Source organism: Bombus bifarius, unplaced genomic scaffold (assembly GCF_011952205.1).
Source record: "Bombus bifarius isolate JDL3187 unplaced genomic scaffold, Bbif_JDL3187 scf7180000009343, whole genome shotgun sequence".
NCBI lineage: Eukaryota > Metazoa > Arthropoda > Insecta > Hymenoptera > Apidae > Bombus > Bombus bifarius.
The window spans coordinates 1,558,755-1,584,720 of record NW_022885057.1 but is presented as its reverse complement, the minus strand read 5'-3'; the positions used below and the strand labels follow the sequence as shown (position 1 = coordinate 1,584,720).

The following is a 25,966-nucleotide window of genomic DNA, read 5'->3' as shown; positions in this document are numbered from 1 at the left end:
GTACGAAATGTACTTATAGTATAATATAATATAATAATATAATATAATATTATAATATCTGTAATCAGCGGTATATTTATCGCATATGAAACACTCTGTAAAACGTAAAGTGAGGAAACACGGTCGAAGGAAACCGGCCGAACGCTCTAACTACGCCTGAAACAGTCTGGTGTCACAGTTGTCATCGTGTACAGATACACAGTGAAAGAGAGACAATATGTACGAACTTTTCGCAAGCTATCGTCTGCTATTCTGCAAGCTATTCTTTCTCTCGTTCTTTCTTCCTATCGTTCTGTAATCGCGAGTTCTTTTTACGTCTGTTTTCTTTCTTTTCGTTCCGTTTCGTTTCTTTCTACTCTTTTCGTGTGTTTACTTTTTTCTCGCGTGTCTCGTTACCAAGAGGAACCACCTTCCGGTCGACAAGGTCCGGCGTAGAGAAGCCGTAAGGAATGAGAATGACGGAGGAAGGAAGGAACGCCGCGGAAGAAGAAAAAAGTATGCTCGAAAAGTTTAAGTCACGCGGGCTGGCACGTTTCAGTTCATGTGCAGCGGTTCTATATCGGCTGATGGGTGAAAATGGATGTCGTACAGAGAGATGCTTTAGTGATGGTGGCGGCTGCTGCGGTGGTTTTCTTTTTCATAGCTGGCAGTGGTGCAGTTAAATGCAGTGCTGTGAGGTGCAGGCACACGCGCATATAAGTAGTGCAGTAGTAATAGTAGTAGTGATGGTAGTAGTAGTAGTAGTAGGTAGTAGTAGTAGTAGTAGTAGTAGTAGTAGATAAGGTAGTCCATTACAGGCGGACACAGGTTAATGGTAAAATAGTTACCCGGGCCTTGGCGCCGCCAGAGTGATCTCCGCTCGCGGAGGAGGAAGGACTCACCCGGTATCCACCGAGGTTGCTCACCACGCAGGTGAAGGTTGCGTCTCGACCCTGCGAGATCGTTAAGTTCTCCAACGGGTATGTGAAGTCTGGCTCGAGCCCCGTCACTGTAACAATCAATCGGCCATTTTTTTCATCGAATAATTGGTCATTTTTTCAAATGCGTGCACACTTATCTTTTTTTATCAGTCAGATGACAGATTTAAATATCTATTAAGCAATATTTCTTTAGATTTAGATCATTGTTTATACCTATTTCATTGTTATTGTTTATAGTTTACTCCATATTCAAATTTCACAATGTAACCACAGGGAAATGTATGAAAATTATTTTTAATATTCAGCGACAAAAATTTCGTCGACGTTAACGATATCCAAGCATAAAATGCAGTGAAAAGAGAAATGTGTCAAAAAATGTGTGAAAAAAGAGTAGTGAAGCCCTGATATATGTCGAAAGTTTCCAAAATAGCATGTATGGATAAAATAAAATACCAATATGTAAAACGGGCAAATTTTGCATTGTGAAACGGATTGGCCTTTTGTTCGAATTACTAAAAAAAGCTTGTTTTCAAGTTGGAGCGCATACGTCCATACTCGGGATTAATGTCTTAAATTGATTCTGTGTCGATATCACCGCTCAATTGAATATTACCATGTGAGGTACATACGTTTGTTCATATGTGTTTTAAAACTATTTCACAATGTTAGTTTCCAGAAATGTATAGTTTCGCAAACTACATATTAAATTATTTTATATTTTTCTTCGTTCATTATAAATAAGAAAAATTTTCCGTAAAGGGACGGCAGCGGTAGCATATTCTTATAGATTAAAATGATTAGATAATAATTAATGATAGAAAAAAATGACGGTGAACATAAACCGAGGCTTGAAGAAGAGTCTAATTTCTAGAGACATCAGGTTTCTTAAGGGAATGTTATCTGCGAAGCAAGCAACGTCGAAAAGTTTTACTGGCGCACACTTTGGATGCTTTATCTTCGCTGGTATGAAGCAGCGCGGAAAATTCTGCTCCTCGAGATTTTCATTTTATCTTCTTCTTTTAAAGAGAATTCTACTATCTCTAAGGAAATGCCTTTTTTTAAGCAAATAGCCCCGATTTGGCAATGATTTCAGCGCGAATTTTTCACAGAACAAGGTGTTACGTTCGTAACTAGGAAATATGTTGATACGCGATATGTTAAAATGCGAATTTGTATACAGGGTCAAGGTGCATGGATCATGTTATTAAAGCAAAAATGTCCTTATAATTTACAATACTCGATACAAATGGAAAAATTACCTTTCGATCAATTACTAGCAATTTCTCGTAATCGTAGAACCTTCCAAAACTGTTCAAAATCGTAGGTATGCGTAGCATGTGTAATTGAAATTCACGAACTGTTACTTTGGGTTACGAGAAACGAAGAACTGAAAATTTAAAGGATGTAAGGGATTAAAAGGTAAATTCACAGGAGAAAACGACCAGTGTATAAAAAGTGCTAGAGATAATATTACTCCAACTCGTAGAGAAGAGAGATAATCGCTCGCATAACTAATGTTTAGGGTTATAGATTAATCTTTATTCTTCCCTCTTTTTTTCTTTCCCTATACGGGTATGAATAATACATTATTAAAATCTCGGTATGGTTAAGGTATTATATTCTTCCAAAATTTCTAGAGAAGAGGATAGGTAAAAGCAAGAAATATTTTCGCGAAACTTTTTCGATAAAGAGAGATGCTTTTTAAAACAGACGAAGAACAAAGAAAATTATACATGATATAAATTCATGAACATATCTTAAATAGCAAACACATTTAAAAATGTTTGAAATTATGTTTTTGAAAAATATAGAAATTGAAAAAAAAAGAAATGTATTACATAGGCAATTTCTAAAAGTTCATATACATTTTTCCTGTAACAGATGCTACTCATATCGTAACATTTGATTATCACGTTATTATTTGATATTGATATTGTTATTCGATGAAAAGTTAGTGAATGCAGGTGATCGACGGTAATAGAGGAAAATTGTACTGGAAATTTAAATGAATGCATATTTTCAGATGAAATTAAATTACTACATTTTCCAATGAATATATGTATATATTATTATATAAATAAATATAAATATATAATTATATATATTAATTATATCATATACATTTACACAGGGTATATTTACCCTGTAATAAAAATTTTTCGTTTGAGGCTTTGTTTTCGAGAAAATCGACTTTGAATTTTCGCTCGGTACGCGTGCACTTTATCACGTCTCGTTATAACTGATCTCACTGTAGATCGTTGTCTCGATGGAAAAATTAAACAAAAAGAAAAATTAAAAAAATAAAATTTTTATTCTGTATTTTCGGCTTCCTTTTTCGCTTAGAATCACCCCCTTTCCGCTTGTACCACCAGTTACCAACCATCCTGTATATTGCAAATCTAAAATAATTTCAAATATACGTTCATCTTCCTATACTCTTATCTTGAATTTGTCAGGTGGTAGCGTCAAGCTCTTTGATTCGTTATCCACAAAGTATTTCCTTCGATTATAAAATAAATATATGCGCATATTCAAGTAGAAATCTCGTGGAATTGACTATTTTATGTCGCGCACGATAAAATATTACATTTTGTATAAAATGCAGAATCGAATTAACTGTATTTCATGTAAACGAATTTTGCACGAAAATGAACCGGTAAATCGCAAAACGAAATACCGAATACTGCCAAATTTCTTAATTAGAATTTATATCAATTTCTTCAACACCTCCTTTTCCTTTAAATATCCCATGGTATCTGACAAAGCATTAAAGTATCGTGGATAATATAAAAGTATAACAATTTTCAAGCTAACAGTATCAAAGCATAAGAAAAAGGTGATGTATCATGAATACACCAAATTGTGTTCATTCTATGCCATTTTACCGTGTCTTACGGTATTACTTCAATTTCTAACCATCTTAAAGATATAGGTTGTCCCAGTTATGTGGAAAGCCCTGTAGAGGAGCGCATTGAGAAGTTCCCGTAAATCGTATTACAATGAAAAATTAGAGGGAAGCTTCAGCGGTATCTCTAACGCAGCTGGAACGACAGTTATGCAATCGAACATATATCACCGGTGAGCCATCGCGAAATAAAGGTGCGCTCAATAAAATGCCGGCGTCGCTTCGGGAAGAAACTGATTCACCGTATAAACTTTTTTGCCATTTTTCAAGAAAAACGCATACGTGCGGATTTCGAATTTACCTCGCGACGAGTGGTTCGCCGCGATACCTTCTAACAAGGAATAGAAAACCGTCATGACGATGGTTTCGATAGTTAGGCATGACTTTTTGTCGCTCAGATTTTCCACAAATACGAATGTATACTGGTTCACGAAAGTATTCGAACACATACTATAGAAAACTTTTATATTCATATTAATGTGCCGTATGAAATATTTTACAATTTTATTAATATGGTTATGAGACTCGATTATCATGATATTAGTAAAGTTTAAAATCTATCTGAAAATGTATATTCCTGCATTAAATTGAACGCCAAATACATACTTTTAAACATTTGCATTCAATTATAGATTAATATTTTTCACTCATTAGGAAGAGTTTGTGGATCCTGTTGGGATAGGCTTTTCATGACACTGTTTGGTGACACATTTTTTTTAATTGACCGGAAGATAAGAGAAAAATAAATTGGAAAGATTTTTTGAAATATCAAATGTCATTTACGTGAATGCAGGTCAGCAGTTTATGACAGTTTGTATGGAAGTACGCAACCATTAAAAACTCTTTCAACCTCAAAAATCATTTCCAATATTTGTTCGCTGACTAAAATTCGGTTACATGTGCACGCACGATAAAGAGAAACAATGCTTGTTTTAAATAAACTGCAAAAATCTTATCTATGCTATCGCATAACGTATATGTATTGTAAACTGTGAACGCACAAAGTGAGCAAAGCTAGCAAATGGAATTTCAAGCAGAAAGCGACGAATTACTTCTTTCAAATGCGTGCCATAAAGAAGAAAAATGTCTTGGAAAAAAAATAAAGGCAGGAACATTTGTTCATTATTTTCTGTATAACACAGATGATTCGATCTTTCATTATATATTTTATGTACAGCTACAATTCTGACAAATTAATTTTAGTCTTTTAACGTGGAAAACATATTTGGATTTTATATTACTTTCATATATCACGCGAATCGGGAATATTTTTTGCTTTCCTTAATTAGTCTTTCAAAATCAAGTACATAAAGTTTTAGATCATAAACATAAGAAGAAGGATTTACACAGCGTCTCATATCCATAAACGCAAATATTAACGTTACCATTGCCTAAACACGATCTACAGTACAGCATCTTAAATCAGCAATTACGCGCTAAACCCTGATCGTTCGCTCACTTCCGTCTCTCATTACCGATTTCCTCGTCTTGTTATTTTCTTGCTAACTAGAACCAGTTCCGTTCGATATTCGCCTCAAATTTATGCTCTCCCATAAACGTGTAAATTTCCCAGTGCACGAAACATCGTTTAAGCTTTAAACGAATGAAACGAGGGAGCGAACTTCGTGATTAATCAATTTATTCCAACAACCTCCTCACACGAATTACTCGATTCGTCGAAAAGAAATGGTACTCGTTTGGTTAGGCAAACACATAGTTAGCGAGGCGTGAGATACGTTTTTTAAGCGAAGCACGTGTTGCATAGACGATGTTTCTTGTCAAAAATTTTTAATGAAAATTTCAATGCATCCGGAAAGTTTTTGATTGGCCTGTATGATTTCGTGCGGTAGGTGACCGTGTCCTGTGTTAAGCGTTTTTGGTTACAAATTCGTGTACACAGCACGCGCGAACGATTGAAAGTTGAGAACTCGAGGGAGTTTTCTCGGTCGATCAAAGACGACAGGAGAAGCGAGCTAAAAATTTATTTCATCGATATCCAAGAGCGTGTCGTGTGTTCCCTGGCTAAAAACGGTGGAGGTTCATGCGATGATCGCGAAATATTAATATTTAGAATTCATCCGTTTTGTTCTAGGGATCGTCCAAAATAATTTACGTATTCTTTCTCTGGTCTCCGGCGCAGTTTCGCGAAAGCTCCATACAGCTATGCGATATTGGCATCTAAAATATTTCCGTGAACTGTTAATATTGCAACGAGACAACTCAAGGAGGAAAGTTGTTCCTCGCCGGCGACGAAAATATATAATGCACGTTTCGAATCGATGATCGGAGAGACTGGTCGACGACTAGCATTGCGGACCTACTTCCATCAGAAATTTTAAAGCGCGAATATAATGTTTATAATGTTTAGAAAGAGAGAACATAATGTTTATAATGTTTAGAAATTGATTTTTCTTTAACATTAGAATTACCGATAGTTAACACGAAGCTATTTCTACCAAAACCAATTGAAATGACTGGTCTTTAAAACATACGCAATAATAGAATATTTTTATATTTATTGATTTATTACTTTCTTGCAGAAGGAATTCCATGTTATGTAGTACATTTTTGGTATTATTAATCCATCTGGGACAATGATTCCTAAATGAGGATTAACACATTTATAAAATTGTAGAACCAGTCATTTTGACTGGTGTGGTATTTCTAGTGTTGGCATTTAGTGATCTAGCGATCGATCCGGAATTTTCCTGATAACTGATATCATCATATTGAATAATACGCAGTTAATTGGGGTTCGATAAACAGATTGCAAGACCCTTCTATATTTTGACAAGTACCAGCCATTTTGACTGGTATTGGTATAAGTAGCATTCATACAAAATTATTTTGAGTTTGAATACATAAAAAAATAAAATAAAATTCATTATATTATTCTTTTAGTTATCGTTGCGAAAGTCATTACATTATTGCGGAAAAAAATATAACATGAAATAGGAATTTTAAAACCAGTCAATTTGACTGGTGTGGTAATTCCAGTGTTAAACATGACAGGGTTTATATTGTGAGGTATACGGTAGATTAGCAAATTAGCAATTAGAATAGCAATTAGCTTTCAATGAAATTTCTACCTGTTGTAAGAGCAGTTCTTCTAATTTAATCTTCATATTGGTTCTTCCCACAAACATAATTTAAAAAATGTTCAAAATATCAAAAATATCAACGGCATCCCTGTATTCCTATTAACCCTTTCACCGCTAATACCAAACACCTCTAAACAACGTATCACCCACTCAGTTCAATAATCGTCCCCGAATTGCAGAAAATCGTCGAATAAATTCCGGTGGTGAGATACGTGGAAAAGAACAATGTTAGCACGCTGATCGATAAAAGGAACAGAAGGGATATCAAATCGCGACTCGCATCGATTATCAAGGATATCACGCGGTCGGTAATGATGAGCGTTATGTTGTGCGACAAGAGGATGGCAATGTCGTTGTACGAGAGGAGGCAACAGAGCCGACTGAATTTTACGAGGATATTTACATGAGCGCAATATTTTATAGAGCACTTAATGCTGGGTCACGTTCTGTCCCTCAGTGGCGAGGCGGCCATCTATGAATCAAAGTACGCTTTAAAGATTTCTTTCTCATACCGCCCTGTGCCATGGATAAGGAACTCGCTCAGGCTCGTACCTTGCCTAGAATATCTTACACGGTATCTCTTCGTTGCTTTCTTATTGTTCCCTTTCTCTCTCTCTCTCTCTTTTGCTTTCTTCCAATTTTCCATCTTTTCCATCTTTCCCATCTTGCAAGAGAAACCTGGTTTCGTTGCTCTCGTCTCTTCTTTCAACGAGAGACGCTTGTCTGTCTGTTAGTAATGCGCACGCTGGAGGAGAGTGGAACCTTCGTCGAAGAAAACGGAATGCCACTTGAAATTGGAAACGCGAAGAAACGCTAGAGTTGTTACGTTGTCGCGTACGATTTTGCTCACATTGATCCCCCAACAAGTTGTACACACATTGAAGGTTAGAATGACGAGCGACGCCGAGACTTCGCGATAATTTTTATTAGAGGTTGTACATACATGGGTGAGTGTACATACGTGGTCGAGCATTTTTCGATAGGATCAGGTAAAGTATATTGTATAAGCGTAGTAAATAATTTGTCACGTAATTCTTCGCATTCGGTTCTAAACGATTTTTAAACGAATTACGAGCTGTGAAATATTTGTACGTTGTGTAAACTAAAACGTTTGTTTAGTTTCTTAGAGTGAAAAATCAAGACGAGTTGATTCAGTGAATAAGACGGTAGTTAATCGTAAAACTTAAACAATAGGATGAACGTGAGTAATATGAAAAGATTTATAATAAAACAGACGACGATAGGATTACGGTAATTAGCACTTACAATTACATAAGCTTAAGCGAGACGTGGATCATTAATTCTAATTGCCAGTATTTTCTCACGGACATTCTCTTACTTTCGCTTCTTAACGCATTGTGGCAGCCGGCTTGGCAATTTCGTCTGTCTGGTGTTTCTATTGTTTAAATAATTTAAAGAATACGTATATTTACCTTTTGAGTGATTACATTAAACTGATCTACATTAATAAACGACAATTACATACTCTTCTCTAGTCATTATAAAAAATCAGAAACAATGCAGCAATTAAAATACATCATATTCTTCAAGTTATCTAGAATCAAAGGATGGAATTAAATTCAAATGGCACGGTAACATCCGATAACATCTGGATTAAATAGCAGTGCAATGCCAATTAAAAATTTGCATCTAGATAAATTATGTGCGTCATAAAGCAACGCATTAAAAAATCGAACTAATTCGCTGGGAATCTATTGATAGAGAGGGAGAAAATCTGGCGGAATCCCCGATTGCGCCGGTGTAAATATCAGCGAAAGGGTGGTACGCGTGTGTACGCTAAAACGGCGCGCTTTAATTTCACGCGGCGGAACCTCGGCGGCGAATGCAATTACTCTTGCAATCAATTTAGATAACTCCCAGTAGAACCGGCACGTAATTGTTAACGCGATTATCCGGCTCAGCCGGCAAGTTGTGTAAGCTGGAACAACGGTCAAGAAGAAACGCGACGCGTCGCGAAAGGCGCCCCTTTTCACAAGAAAATCCGCCTTCGTTTGTAACGCCGAGGAAAGCGAGCAACTTCGTCACGTTCAAGAAAAATGCTATTGGAACAGAGGAAATAAATTTTTTCACGCGAGATTGGATATTTTTCTTTAAATTTTTTAGCTGCGCGATACGAAAATATCTTTTATTTGGAGTGCTTTTTCGAATTTTTTAACTGGTATTCCTGTGCAAAAAAGCATAGGATCCTTTTTTCAGCGGATGTTATAACGTATTTAAACGCATGTTGTATGGATTGATGTTGAATACCGAAAAGCTGATCAAATACCAAGGCTGTGTTGGAATGGTACGTGAATTTACTGTTTAGGTTAGCAAATGCTCGTAGTGACGTGTATCAGCAGCGATACATTGCCTAAAACTGGGAATCGTGAATCTTGATGCTCCTACAATTATCTCTGGAGTAATAGTAGCACGAGCTTTAATTATTCGATTCATCATGGTTCCTGCAGTGGTAGATTGCTGTCGATAAACGTTCAACGTACTTATCAGCATATTATAGAGATACGTATAGAAGGAGTAATTAGAATTTGTGCTATTATTGCTTTATGAATATACATAACATGAAAAATGGAGGTGTACAATATTTATCGAGTGTGATTCTAGACATCGAGACAATGAGAAAAGTTCTCCTTTTTCGCTTGGAACTTTACGTGCATGTGTTCGATTAATATCTGCTTTTGATACGCTTCTTCGAAGTTTTCCAGTCACGCTAACAGAGACATTATTAATTCGGTAGAATGGGAATCACAGTACCGTGTAACTGTTTTCTTGATTAATGAATCTTTTTCCAGTGGTTCAGCCAAGGTTTTGACCGGTACACGTAGATTTCGTGCCAAAGAAGCCATCCACTCCTACTGTTCTGTTTCCCTTGATTTTGATAAATTCGAAGACGATGCGACGCCACGTAGAATAGATTGCAGTTCCGTCGACGAGTTCTGTCGGAGCGTTTGTTTCGCGGCTATTTATCGTGTTCTCGCTTTTAGAGGATTTGTCCCGCATAGGATAATCATTGTTAACCGTGTGATACGTACGAAATGTAAGTGGCAGCTTGAAAAGGATCAGGATTTGCATTGTATCTAGCGAGAGATTTATTGCGTACGATTATAGTATCCGAAATTGTTAATGGATTGGTGCCCGTTAATCTTAATGTTACAAATGAAAGTCATTAGGGTTTAACAAAATACCTATTATTATTTTTACTTATATGTTTGGACGCGCTATTATTGGATATTACAAAGGTGTTTGTGAAACCGCCACTTTCCTTAGTCTCCAATGTTCGTGTGACACGCGACACGATGCAGTTTTTGTTTTTCCACCGGTGCATTTCCACGCGTATCCGAAAATTTACAAGGGTAATACCACGGTGCACGGAACGATTCATCCAACTTTGCGACCCGTGATTTAATCCCTCGAAACTTGTACGGGGTATGAGTAACACGAAGAATATGAGATTATCGGTGTACGTTTGAATATATTCGGAATTATTTACCAGTTCATTCGTTCGTTTATATACGCCGCTCATTAATACACATAGTTAGGGAAACAAATAAAGATTGGAGAAGAGAATGAAATTATTGAATTGGAAAGGAAGGTAGCGAAACTTAAAAAAACTTCGATGTTAATCTACTTTTTTATGAATAGCTGCGACTAGTCGTTGAATAGCTTCTACAATTTGGTTACTCGAAGTAGTGTATGTTGGTTTCTAGAGTATTCAATTTCTTGAAATTAAAATAATATTCTAGTGTATATAAATGGCACACATGGAGTTAAACATTTTAGGTTCAATATTTTTGCCTCGGTCTTCGTCGTTATATCGAGCAACTAAGTTTTTCTATCGTTAATAGCTACATTTAATATCATAACGTTGGTCTTATAAATTCTTTCCAACTTTATTAAATATATAACTTTTCCAACAACCTAATAGAATTAAAAATTTCTTTTTTCTCTTCGTTTACTACTTCCCGAAAGAAGCTACTAAAATATCCGTATAGAATATCGAATAAAACGATATTCGCGTATTTGGCCATTTTGATTAATTAATGGACGACTAACGAATACAACGGACATTTCCGAGATAATACACATTTTATGCCGATGAGATATTAATTCTGAAATTAATAATGGCCACTTGTATTAAGTGCGATTCGTGACAATTAATATGTCTTTAAATAATGAATACAGGTAAGACAGTATCGCGAGTACTACAAATTGCAATTAAAATTAATTTGGATGAACGTTGATCCGGCCAACGATCGCAACATTATGTATTTGGTTTAACCAGCTGACAATGATTTTAATGAGTTTTTCACGTGACACTCAAGGATGCTCTCTTGCCGATTTTAATATCCGTCATAGACATGCACGCGTTTATGAGTGTCGTTCTCCCTATCGTTTGTCATGCAAAATTATTAAACGAGCAAATCCTCGTTCATTTCGAGATGGATGCGTATTTAAATGTAAATATACTACGTTAAAAATCATTCTACGCGCACGTGGAATTTAGCAACGTCGTATATTACATTTATTCGATGTAATATAATACATATTAATAAAATAATTCTACTTTGAAAGTACCGCGTTTTGTTATCCCTGAAAAATTATTATTGCAAAGCATTTTAAAGTACACGATTTTATGCATCTCGTGAAAGTTTAAATCTGACTGAGCAATCCTGATAAATATTAAATATTATTCTAAATATTGTATGTGATCAATACAGTGAATCTTCGTTTATATAACCTCTGTTTATATGAATGAAATTTTAGTAGTGTCTGATTGGCCGAAATTTAGTTGAGTTGCTATTATCTGAATTATAGCCGAGCGTCAATCCACTTATATGAACGTCTAACAATAACATATACAGTGGCTCATGAAAGTATTCGAACGCCGTAACACTGTTGATAGTTTTTTATCACCCTCTGCACCGAATGTAAACATCATTGCTAAATGCAAATATTGGTACGTTCACTTGATGCTAGGATATCGTTTCAGTAACAGTAACGTAAAAGTGTGCACAATAGTATTTAAAATGAATACCAAAAAGTCTGAAACAAAAAAGTGTGAAAGAGAAATAACATTCCGATTACACGAGGACGGCAAATCATATAACGAGATTGCCGGAATAGTGGACAGAAGTCCACAATACGTTATGTTATAAAAAAGTCAAAGAATAAGGGAATACTTGCAAACAAAGCTCGATCAGGTCGACCAAAGAAATTGACTGGAAAAGAGGAGAAAGTTATCATTCGCGAATTAAAAAAGATCCTACTACATCCGCTCCTCAATTCGCAAGTATAATAGGTGATATGTTTCATAAAGAAGTTCACCCGAAATTATGTCGAAAATCTTACGAAACAATAATTTTCATGGAAACAATATGGCAAGAAGCCATATATTAACGCGGTAAATCATAAAAAAGGATTGACTTTTGCAAAAACCTATATTAATAAATATAATTCTTTTTGGGACAAAATCATCTTTTCGGACGAGTCAAAGTTTATCATTTTTGGCTCAGATGGTCAAAATTATGTGTAGAGAAAACCAAATACGGAATTAGAAATTCGACATTTATATCAAACAGTGAAACACGGAGGTGGATCGGTCATGGTGTGGGGGTGCATGGCTGCCAGTGGCACCGAAAATTTGATATTTATTGATGGAATACTTGATAAATGTAAGTATTTAAATATCTTAAAAAATAACCTTAAAGAAAGTGCCCGTAAATTAGGATTATTGGAAGATTTCCACTTCCAACAAGATAATGATCCTAAGCATACTGCTAGAATTGTGAAAGAATGGATCGTATATAAGACACCACACATGTTAATTACTTCACCGCAATGTCCAGACATAAATCCAATTGAAAATTTATGGGCTGAAATGGGAAAAAGATTAAATAAATTTCAGATAATCTCAAAGCAAGTGTTGAAAGATAAAATTATAGAAATATGGAACTCCGTTGAGTGTAGTTTTACAAAATCATTGGTTTACAGTATGGAACGTCGATTGAGACACACTATTGCTGCTAAAGATGGTCCAACAAAATATTAATATTAAATAATTTAATTATATATGTAGCTTTCAAATACTTTTGCGAGTCACTTACAATGCGTATTTCTAATAAATGTATCATGACTCCTACCTACGTTTTTGAATCCTTTTCAAATTTTACTGACATGATCTTAAGACTTCCATCTTCCTATTGACATCTGCTTATCTAAGCAAATTACTTTAATGTACATTATTTCGGCCATTCAAGTTTGCATATGGTAAGCGTTCGAATAATTTCGTGAGCCACTGTAAACGTGTGGCATAAAGAGGCACGTGTGTAACGTACTCTCATGCTTCGCAATCGATATAAGTTTGCAACGATATTACATACACATGTACGTATTTCAGAGCAAACGTTTCGTAGAATCCTCTTATGCGGACGCGAATCCTTATTAATTGAATGAAAAATTATAAAGAGTAAGGAGAGTTAACTGGACTCCTATTATATGTATAAATAACCTCGTTATACGAACTAGCTTGTCTCCGAAAGGTTCATTCTAAACGAAGTTCAGCTTTACCATAAATAAATATACATAATAGAGATAAATATAAATAGAAATCGTTTTAAGTTTACCGAATGCATAATGATATGACAGCTAACTGTACTTTGTTTTTTGGTTATCATCTTTGTAAATATTATATTTGATGTTGCAATAATTCTAATTATGTGGATTATAACGATCAAAATATTTCTAAAACTGAATTATAACTTTAAGCATTTAGCTCGAAGAGAAATTGTAACGATGTATGGAGTTGAGTCCTTTCTATGTATTTTCACTGTAATAAATATTATAGAGCTGTCAACGGGGAGAAACTTTTTGCTCATACGTGAAATAAAACGCGGCTGGTTCAAAAATATCTGTTCGGCGCTGCAATTTGTTTTTCGTCGAATTTCCATTGTCAAGATTGATTCCCCGATGGACCATGTCCGTCGAGTGAACGTTCTCCAGAGGGTAAACGGACATTCCAGTAATTTCAATGACCATCCGTCGTATTCAAACACTAATTTGAGCCGTACGAAGAATTCCACCCTCCCTCGGGCGCATCTCGCCGTTTTTCTTCATTTTCCAGAGAATGGACCAACGTTTGTGATTTAAAGTCTTTGTATTGCTTGTTATTTACACGAAAGTAATTTCAGTTGATGCAGATAATATTAACAATTACATATCTTCAAGGAACTGAGAATCTCTTGTTTTATCATTTTTCTGCCGTATTTATCTTCAAAAGATACATTTATTATCGCATTATATATATATATTAATTAAGGCAGGAGTATGTAATTATCCTGTTCAGTATACAATCAAGTTCTTATACTGAAAAAGATGGATTCTGCAGTACTGAATAACCTACAATAAAATTTTAATTTGCGGATAGTAATTTTCTTAAGAAATGGAAATATCAATTTTCTATGGAAATATCAAAACAATATATTTTATAATAAATTCTACGATATATTCTAAACTCTTAGTACTATAGATAAGAATGTAAAGAACAGTCCATAATTCAATTTCACCGTGCTCGATTTCACCGGAAACAAATGTTGGCCCTTCGAGCGGAAGCGGGCAACGGTAGGGCGAACCAAAATTGAACCGAACGAAATATTAGTGGGAATCTATCAGGATTCATTAAGCGGCCGCGAAACATTACCAAATGGTCAACAGAACAGAGAACGGGCAGCAATTCACTTCCACCGGCCAAATTCATGGTTATTTTAGCAAATACTTCTTGCCTCTTCCTATCCTTTTCTCTCTCCCTTTTTCTCTCTGTACCACTGTATTCGCTTGAAATCGCATTAAGAAACGGAAACGATGAATGGAGGATGTTTCGCGACAACGCGAAATACATTGAATAAATATTACCCGTGCACAAGTGTCGTTGGAAAATATTTTGAAACGGCCGAAGCGGAAGAAAAGCAAACGGGACATCGTTCCCGCCGATTGCTAAAATTGATTCCTCGCACTTTCATACCGGAGCAAATAGCCGGTCCGACGTTTACTGAGAAAATACGAAGGTCAATACTTTTCGGACTGCAATGGATGGAGCGGCTTCTGTGTATCATTTCGTCGTATAATCGCGTCACGAGTACCAACTTATTAGCCACGATCGTCCGCGGTTACTTTCTGCTCCTATTTCTTTGGTGCAACACTATGGTTTTGGAGCAAAATATCGTGAGATAAATGTTACTATCACTGGTCCAATAAAGAATATTTGGAGAAAATAGCGTAACTTCGGCCGAGCTTTACGCTTTCAATTCCTAATCACGTACAATTTTTTTCAGAAACGGTGCTAACTACGTTCGAACACATCCACGCTTAATTTCGTTCAACAGTGCTTTCAATACCGGCACAAAAACCATAACGAGCCTGTTCACAGTTTCGACACATCCGCAATTACGTGGCCGTTAGTAATGTTGGCAGACGCGTTCCTTTTCCACGGAACTTCTTTATTTCTGAAACTTTTCGCACCCAGAGTCTCTGAACTAGCCTGAGGAAAGTCAGAAAGTTCGTGAAAGTCAGTATAACGAGTGATCTTCTATTTCTCTACGTCAGCTAGTATTAAGAAACACGTGTTCTATAAGAATTCGCGTACGTACAATATTTAAACAAATTGAACATTTATACTCGTTTCTGTAATTGCTCTATAATATATATTTGTTTATTAAGAAACCTTTTAGGTTTTATTTTAGTTATAAGTTATAAATTATGAAGCTTATTGAATTACTATTATCTTTTTACTTTGAGAATCTAGCTTCGTGTCTTTGATTGATTAGCACGTGTCTTCAATAAAAATTGATGGTGTTTGCAATATATATTATTACAAGTATATTAAGAAATGACCACCTTAAGAAACTTTCAATTTAAAAAGAAAACAGTTTTCCTTTAAACTAAACTAAATTCAAGCTGCTACCTCATACACTGGTGATTGAATTATAATATAATATTGAAAGGCAAACATTTAATTTCATCACCTACATTTTAGTAAGAATTTCATGAATTATAATATATAGGTATACAATAAAAAACAAGTTATCAAAACCAACCCCTTCTTCAATGGTACGCCAAAACATTTCTGAACCTGGACAAGATCCGAGAGCAAAAACTGGGAAAGTTGATGAAACTCGTGATAACGAGTGATTCCCTCCGTCTCTTTCCTGCCAAGGAACATCAAGGAGCACGTGCTCAGCAAGAATCGTCAGTTATTTTAACCCTGGCTCGTGGCCGATAATTGTCGCTGCGAGCTACCGTAGGTGGAGCGTGGAAATGTGGGGACGTTTATGACCATCCGTGGATAGTCGTATAATCGACAACAGAGAGAGAGAGAAAGAGAGAGAGAGAACTAGATATGTGAAACAGGAGAAGCCCAGAGTAAGAACGTGGAGAAAAGGAAGTGGGAAAAATGGGTGGAAAAAGAGAAAGTCATTCAAGACGAGAAATCGAGGAAAGGGCAGAGGCGAGAAAGTAAGGAAAAGCTAAGGAAAGGGGAGGAAAAACGAGAAGACGAACGAGAAGGACGCGTAAGAAAAGCAGAGATGGAGAGAAGGAGAGGATGGAAGGAGGTGTGGTGGGTCAAGGGTCGAGTCGTGTCCCCGGGTATAAGGAGTCGCAAGCGAATAACGTGCTATCCCACGTCTCCCACGGGGATCTGACCACCGTGGCCATCGTTGGCAGCAGAGTATTGCTGTCGATCAGCTCTGACCCTTCTTCAAACGTTTTCTCGGCTGACCCCTTCTTACACGTCTACTTTTCTCCCGCGAGTACTACTAGACCCGATGTCGTTGAAACAAACTCACCAACGAAAGTTGACCGGCCGATCCACCAGCCGGGAAGGGGCCAAACTGGATCGTGTTATTTCACCGATGTTCGCGCACTTAACACTCGCGCCGTTGACTTGGACTTTCAGGGAATGGGAACTCATCCTTTTCTTTTTTTCGTCTGTGACGGGACCGTGGTTTCGATGGGTTTGATTTTCCCGAACCTCTGAACCTTAATGATCGAGCATTTGCGATTACTTGCGATATTAACGATAAAAGTTTGTCAATTAAAATTTTCGGTCAAAATTGGAAACATTATTGTAGACATTATATGGTTTTTGTTGAACTATGGTTTTAATAGATGCGTATTCTATCGAATTGACGTTCTAATGAATGGAATATCTTAAGATCGAGATTCATACACTCGTAACATATTTGATTGCTTTGAAGTATTTGTCAGAACCCGGAACACGTATTCATCGTAACCATAGCCATATGCAATAAATGAACTATGTACGTTAGAAAATTTGACGTGTTATGAAACAAACCAGGAAATTTGACGCATATTTAGACTGCAAAAAAAAAAAATGAATTGCACTGCAATCGGATTGTTCGTTGAACACACGATTTATCCAGGTTTTCCGCAACTTCGTTACCACAAACAAGAAAAATAATCTGAAATCCGATGGTATGAAAATGCGACGCGACTCAGTCAAAATCTAGAAATTCCAGTTTTAATGAACATGATAATAATTCTTGCGCATGTCTGGGTCGGCCAGGAAGACAGAGAGGAAGTGTGCACCCGGCCCGAGTACCGAAGAAAGGAAAGCAGAGAAAGCGTCACGTATTTCAATTTAAAAATGCAATTATCTCGAAACGGTTGCCGTGATTGCCTTTTTGCTTATCAAGGTGGCGGGTATAAAAAGAAGAAAAAAGAAAAAAAGAATCAGGAACTCCCATGGAGAGAATGAACTAAGGAAAGAATGGTACTGGCTATGAATTTCGAATGTAAATAGAATCGTAACATTACGAACGACGTACTGGGAAACTTTTAAATGAAGTCAATGAATAAGCGATTGGATGAACCATATTACTTTACGTGCGATGCTTCTAATGAAATAGAGAAAATTTTTTTACTTAACTAGTAGAATGTGCTGTCATCATATGACTGCAACAAATTTTATTATAAAAATGAAACGCACAACTTGATAAAAAAGGACTTCATAGGAAGATAAGAATATGTACGAATCCTTTCCGTGACTATTGTACAAAGCCATGAGATTGAACGGAGAGATCGTGTTAGCGATAATGAAATAAATTTTATTTTAGAATGTCACTCCAGCCTAATTTCCTTCTTAATAATAATTATCATTGTGGAATAATCCAAAATAACCGAGATCAGTTTCGAACTCCATCAACGTTCGCCTATTCGTTTCATTTGCATGATGGCTTCTCAAACACAGTTTCCGTGTGGGCATGCATACCAGACGTTGATCGCGCGATGATCAAGAACGAGCGAGGCGTAACAATTCGAGCTCGCGCTGACGAGGTATTTTCAATTCCAATGGCAGCGTTACGCGACCGCCTGTACGCAACAAAGGTTCAGAAACAGTTTATTGGTTGTTTCGTCTTTCTTGTCAGTCGAGATACCACATGACAGATCCGGCCAGCCAATCCGTTTCACAACGTATCGTGCTCTGTGTGCTCGCTACAAAAGCTCGCAATCCACCCTACGCAACCTCCGTTCCGATGGTTCAACCAGTCTCTGTTTCTCTCCCTTTTTCTCTTCTCTTTCTCTCTCACTGATTCGCCCTTGTCAATTTTTCCTCCTTTCATTTCCATATTCTTCTGTTTTCCTCGTTCTCCGTTTTTTCCCATTCGTTGTTTTAACAAGCGTATTTTTACATCGCGTCACATCAAAAAGCGTTTCATGCATATAAGCACGTGTAATTGAACATAGAAACATTGAAGGGATTTAAATTTCAATCTTTTCCCGGTAAACCCGACAGCTTTTCTCCTTTTTGCTTTTTACTGTTACGTTGGCTGCGCGGGAATAACTCTGGTTAACCGCGTGTAACGCATTCGACGATTATTTGCGTTAAAAATTGTACCTACAGGAAGAAAAAGCCAAGATAAATGAAATATTTGAAACATTCGCTGCGGTTATGCGTTCGATAGACGCACGTGATACATGTTTCGCTTTTTTCCTCTTCTGGTTCTTCTATCTTCTGACAGGAATAAACCTTTTACGTCTTTTTCTTTTATTTGAATTGCTTCGTTTAAAATTGGTAAGATGTCGTTTTCTTTCACATACACATATGTACATTTTATTGCCTTTATCTATATGTAATTCCAAACCTAAATAAAAATACAAGATAAATTAGGAGCTCGAAAAGTGGGCTGCCATAAAGAAAGAAAGATGTAAGCCATTACATTTTCCTTGTGTACTTTTCAAACAAAAATCATCTACATCGTAATATTAGACTTTCTGAAATTTAACGTTTCAAAATAAATCGATTTATAGAAAAAATACAGATAGTTGGTCGATTAACTCTGCCATCATAAATTACTTGTAATCAGTTCGTTTTATGAAAAGATGCTTGGAACAGAATTCGTTTGATATCAATGGGCTTTCGTTCTGTTTTCATAAATATAATGTGAAATATTTAGTGTACATTGAATTTGAAATATTCCTTTGCATCATGCATGTTTAATAATTAACCAGAACATTTGTATTATTCACGAAGGAAATAATACGACGATGTCGATTGCAGTTTCTCATTCGGATCTGAGAAATAGAAGGAAAGTTAATATCTAGTCGGAACGATACGAGCTTGTGAAACTTGTGTGCTTCGTTCTTCCAATTCCGATCCTCGCTTATAAACATTCGAAGAAAGCGTATTTCGTTGTTTGCGATTGTTCACCCGCAAAAAGAATATCGCAATCGTTCAATGTAAAGTACGAAAGCCTAGGTCCCAATGCCGAACGAGTTACGTCTTTCTGTGTACTCGTCCTGTTTAACGAAGGTCTCGTTTACGACTCGCTCCGAGCTTCTTTGATGTACGACGGAAGATTAGTTTAACAACTAAGGAATACAAAGTCTTGGTTTTCTTTCCGATGTAACTCGAAAAGGTGAATGGAATTGGTTCTTTGGATTGCCTGAACGAGAATAGAAACGAGGGAACACAAATAAAGATTTATGCTTTACTATCTTTTATTCGATATAGTATAATGTATACACGATGTTAAGAGAAATTAATATAATGCAAGGAACCGTATAATAGACGTTGTGTTGTATTTTATCTGTGGTTAAGCTTGTTACATTAAGTTATAACATTCGCATATGTTCCATATTGTGTTGTGAACTTAATGCGAGTATATTTAGCGTCAATTTAGTATCAACGATCTCCTCTGGCTTCTACAAGATTCTAAATGTTATTTTAAATTTCAGAGCTACCGCTACTGCAGGTATTAACGACGTAAACATTTCATCATTCTCAGACAATAATTTCTTGAAATTACTCTAAATGCGCAAAATCACTAGATTTGTTTCCAAATGAAATTATGGTAATTACGGTATGGTAATATTGTTCTATTGTTAACAGCTTGGTTAAATTATATCGAATGGTTATAATGTAATGTCGGGTCGAATCCAACGAAACCACAACAAAGTACGGACGCGTTCAACAATAAGATGCAAGAACAGAACGGTGTTGAAATAGAGTTTGCGACCCAGTTACTTTATCTTCTTCCTTTACGGTGTAGAAAATGAACTTTCGAGATCAACTGAGCAACGAACATCGAGAACTGGTTCGCGACAATAGCTATGAAATTACCGTGCATAAATATTGTTCAACTTTTTCGTTGTTCGACGCGTTACGGGATAGCTTTTGAAAGTTGTAAAAGTCGTCGAGTCACTCAGCAAAATGACATTCATGAGAATCGCCTGGTGGTACGATACTTGAAGATTATAATTGATAACGTAAGCATTACTTGGTGTTTTAAAGAATCATTTTATTACATCGAAGAGATGTGACGATTTTTTTAAATAATTGGAACAGTACTCTAGAAAATAAACGTGTTTGGTAATTATCGAAAAAATTGGAATGTTTATTTATTTGAAGATTGTTAATTGGAACACGCGCGTTCCTGCATACTAGTTTACATTTCGAACGTGCCTGTTACTCGTTACAAATTGCAATCACAATTTGCTTCGCCGCCCTAAATACACTTATGTGGTTAGAAAAAAATATCATTATTAATAATAATAATATACTTAATTTAGAAATCTTAGTACAATTACCACTATACTGGTCAATAATCAGTATTGGAAAATACAGTGTACAATTAACGAAGTAAACTAGTTTATCGAGATAAAAGTAATCAAGCAACTTGGAATACCAATTGATGAACAGACCAAAGCCACAGAATACACGCGTCAAAGGAAATTTTCCTTAGAATGTGTGTTAAAATTTGGTTTCATACACGTACAAGCAATAATTTGAATGCGATCAAAAGGGGAAAAGAATGAAAAATAGAGAAAGAGAGAGAAAAGGAAATAAAGTATAGTCTGGGACATTTACAGAATTACCAGCAGTTACACAGATTGTAACGAGGTCAGCGGAAAGCGAATGAAAAGTACATTAGGATAAACACAAAAGTACATTCTTTAAGCAGACCGAGTGACGTTGAACAATCGTCTCACCCCTCACCGAACGACCCAGTTACTTCGTTCTTCTTTGTTCGCCAACGTAAGAAATGATGCTATGCGAGCTTTGGAGCAACTGCACCCTGGGCGCAATACGTGGTCGGAATGGTACTCGTGAAATGTTACCGAAATTTCTCATTCCCGCCGTTAGTTAACGACCGAACCTGCCTCCTACGCGTTTCAAAGCTGTTGCTTGCTCATCATCAATAATAGCACGACACGAGGAATACAAATGTGAAACGTAAAAAAAGTTAACGGTTAAACGCGTGCGCGCGTGATCGATAACGAACCTTCTTCGTGGTATTCGTTACGGATTATTTTTCCTCTCTGCTAAATTTCTCTACATAATTTGAAATGGTAAACTCGTACATTTTAATTATGGCGCTTGCTTATGGAAATTTATATACACCTAACATCTTGACAAGTAGGTATTCGTATTATGCAAATTCAAGGTGCATCCGTGTATTTTTCTTTCTGCCGGATTCTACAATTTTGTGAAGCTTGGAAAACTTGAAGTATTTGTAGTATTATAACTACTTTGTTTCAAACGATGAAAATTGTTTTAACGTGATAGAATATCTACTCGTATCGTTGAGCGTTTCAGGAAAAGAACTGTCATAAATATATTATCTTTTCAAAATATTTAGCGTAAACGCGTGATAAATCCTGCTGACAGCTATTTTTATAATTAGATTGCATATGGAGAACGGATGTGAAACGTGCACTTTTAACTGGCTAAACATCTACGTTTAATTTAAGAAGGTAAAAAGGACGAAGCTTATTACGACAGTATGTTTTAATTACCTGCTGTAAACGTCCCTTATAACTGGGAACTAAAAGGTGAATATACGTAGGTTTTCATCGCGAGAACGACATTAAACGTTCATAAGTATAAACGGACAACCTTTGTCTTGCTTTGTTTAATAGAAAAAAATGATTCACTGCTTAATTAAAGACAACTCGCGTTGTTCTGTGATATACATGTGTACAAGTATACGAAAATAGGTGGGCGTTTCGTTCACTAGACACTGCACAAGTTTACTGCGATTTTGTTTCCGTAAACTGCATTCTCTTTGCAAAATAAAAGTCAAACAACCAACATGATCATTGGCCTTTTTCGATAAATTTTATCCTTTAACTGCCATCAGATTTTTTATCTACGCAAAAGAATGCAAAGAAGAATCACTCGCTACAAAGGAGTTCTAACTTTGCAAATTTCATTTGAAGAAAAGTCAAAGTACCACTGGAACTAATATCTACCATAGAGATATTTAACACAGATATGTTTTAACAGAGATATTTAGGGAGTATTTCATCCTTTGTTCTTATATTTTTGACAGCATCTTTCAATTCTTCGAAGATACAAATTTTTAACAATTAAATTACATATAACAACATATAAGATATTATTAATTTTTCGAAGTCTATGCCTTCTTATTCTAAATTAAAAAATCCTTGATTTTTTTTGGTGTCACATAAATTTAGAGATACGTTAGTCATAATGAGGAATGTTTTACATACGCGAAGTTCATCAGGGAATATGAGGATCAATGGATAACTGTTGCTAGTAATCTACTACTGTATCCATCATCGCTCGTGTATCATAGTCGAGCGTAAATTTTGAGATGATGCGACAGTTCCCTGAACCCGGTTGAGACTAGATTATTAGCTAATTTTGTTTGTTTACGAGGGAACAGCAAAGCGCATTCCAGTCACTGTAAGTGATTAACGAACAGCCGCGCAATTGCTACATTGTTTGGCCGTCAAGGTTGACAAGGCAAACACATATTTCGAAATTAGAGTTTAGTACAAGCGAACGTTTCTGATTCGTTGATAAACTGCAATCCCTTTTGTCCATAATGTTCTTCCATTCCGCATAGTTAAAAAGAATTTTACGAATATAATCAACGAAGAAATAGAACATCGTTACGTTATTCTCTAAACGAGTAATGTTAAACGGCATCGTAGAGAGTAATTTGCAAGTGTAATTAGTGGAAAAAATTTCATTATAGTATTATGTTTATAGTAGCAGATATTAAATGCTATATCACAGTTTTTAATAAATTTTTTTAATGGAAATTTCGTACTGCATTCCTCGGTGGTATATCTACATTAAATATAACTATTTTTCGTTATTTTTTATTTATTACTATTTCGCCCCTTAATTACGCTTAGGAATCAAGTTACAGTTGATAATAAAAGCCTAAACACAGTTACTAAAGTCTGTTTTTGTATAATTAGAATAGTTTAGGTAATTCGTTCGAGAAATTTTCGCAACTATCAGCCTGGTGTAATGCGTATAATTACAGATGGGCGTTATTTTAAACGTAAGCTTTGTAATTGCCAGGATAACGATCTGAAAACTTGCAAATTCGGCATATAACAAACATTTAAACTTGTCGCGCGACGTTAAAATTAATTGGAACAATTTCATGAAATTATCAGATAAACAGGTGCTCCACGGTTTAAAGTTTGTACCAGGTGTTCCGAAACCGGAAAATTAAACCACCATGAGTTATACATCACTATATCCGCGCGCGATTTTCAGTTTCCATTGCGGCCGACGTAAACACCATGCGATAGAATTGCGCAACAATTTTCTCACTGCGTAGATATAAATTTGCATATAAATATTTTAGTAACCTGCAATGGACTTCTATTTCGCGAATTTTGATTAACAAAAGTTCATGGTAGCTTTTAACATTGAACAAGTATTCACTTATAGGTTATAAATTATATATAATCTACAAATCTAAATCTGCCAGTTTTACGAATACTTCGTTACATATTTTCGGTTATGGACGGTCAAAATTCCATCCAAATGAAATGGACCTAAAAGCCGGAAAAATATTTCTTCTAAACTTATTTTAGTATCGAATCCATTAATTGTCCATGTACAGATGCACTTTATCGTACGTGCGTATTATTATAAACGTAAGAAAAATTCAGCCGAGAGATCACATTTAAGTCTCCAACCCTCTCATTGAAGCTTTTTTTGTCGCATGTGTGCGTTTAACGTTTCGAGGCGGTTCATTCGACCGTGCAACTTTATAACTTTATCGCTATCAAACAATCGTCACCCTATTATCACGAGCATGCATTATCATTAACGATTATCACTGTCTCTGCATATTCCTCTAACGATCCAACGTCAAACATGATTTCATTCACGCGTAACTATGTACGTGCGCATCATGGACCTCTTGAGATAACTATAACTGTATATCAATGTTATATCACGCTGCATGTTGGACATATAAGCGTAGCTGCTAGCAGGAGGTCTGACCACCTAAGGATACGTGAATTCTATGTTTGCACGTTTCGAGACGAGCGAGCACAAGAAGACACGCATTGGTTCGTTCATCCGAGCGTGTGCGCGCGCGTATGTGTGTGTGTATGCAGCATCGAAACGGAAGAAGAAATGGGGGAAAGGTTGGAGTTGATTGGGTGTAAGCAAACAGGAGTTCCTGGCCAGGAAATCCACTACTTCTGTCCGTGTGTCCAAGCATCATCCCACATGTCACGCCACGCTCCACGTTCCGGCAACCTCACTCCAATCCTCCACCACGTCGTTCTTCCACTTCTGTTTCCGCTTCCAATGCCATTGGGATTCTTTCCGCTACCTAGCACGTCCTCGCATTTATACTCTTTCCTAGATGGCAATTTCCCTTTTTCTGTTGCTCTCGCTATTTCTCTATTTCCTTCTCTCTCTCTCCCTCTCTCTCTCTCTCTCTCTCTTTCTCCTTTCACCATTTTCTATACCTTCTCTTAAGAATATAAATTTTCTTCCTTTTTCCTCTATGTCTTCATTTCGTTCGTCGCTTCCTCCTTATTTCTTCTTCAAGTTTCCATCTTTTCTTCGAATCGTTGTAGCTTTGTCTGTTTTTTTTTCGTCCTTCTGTCGCTCGTATACACACGCAGACACACGTGAACGGCAAATTTACTTTTCTGCTTTTGCTTCTACGACGACGTCGCCCCATTTCTCCACGCTTTTCTGTCCACCGTTTACCTTTGATCGCTCGTAATGAGAAACAACCGTGCGGAATCTCGTGGAAGGAGCATCAGCGCAGTGTTTCGAGAGATATCTAAGGTTCCCCTACGCCACTGATGTGCTCGAATATGACAGACGTTTCTTTAACGATTCTAGCGAGTTTTCAAACGTCGACTAAAAATTGTGGGGGCGTGTCTTTGAATTTTGTTAACCATTTTAGAATTTTGGTGCAGATGAAGCAGCTAAATGATATTCGGAGTCGCTTTACTGTAATGAAATATCTTGTAGTATTTAGAATGATTACATAAAATAAAAATAAAATAAAAATTTTATAACATGACATTTTAATAAAATGTGAGGTGGTTAACGTGTAGGCTTGGTTGATAAAGGAACGAGTGAATGAATTTGTGATAACAAGATATATTGAAACAAGCATATGTACAGAGATAGTGTATGCCGATTTTGATCGTCGCTCACTCAACAACTACGTTAACAAAAGAATATCATAGGCAGCATGTTCATA

The 25,966-nt window shown here is 36.3% G+C and overlaps 1 protein-coding gene across 3 annotated transcripts in view; it reads right to left on the bottom strand.

Annotated features, from left to right (window-relative positions):
- Window positions 1-25,966, bottom strand: part of LOC117215073 (lachesin-like) — a 181,443-nt gene that overhangs the window by 45,431 nt on the left and 110,046 nt on the right. For 2 of the 3 annotated variants that reach the window (XM_033461493.1, XM_033461494.1), the window contains one exon: window positions 828-988. In XM_033461493.1, the coding sequence (XP_033317384.1) occupies window positions 828-988 (161 nt within the window). The remainder of the gene's footprint in view (window positions 1-827; window positions 989-25,966) is intronic. The other variant, XM_033461495.1, reaches the window with a different exon arrangement.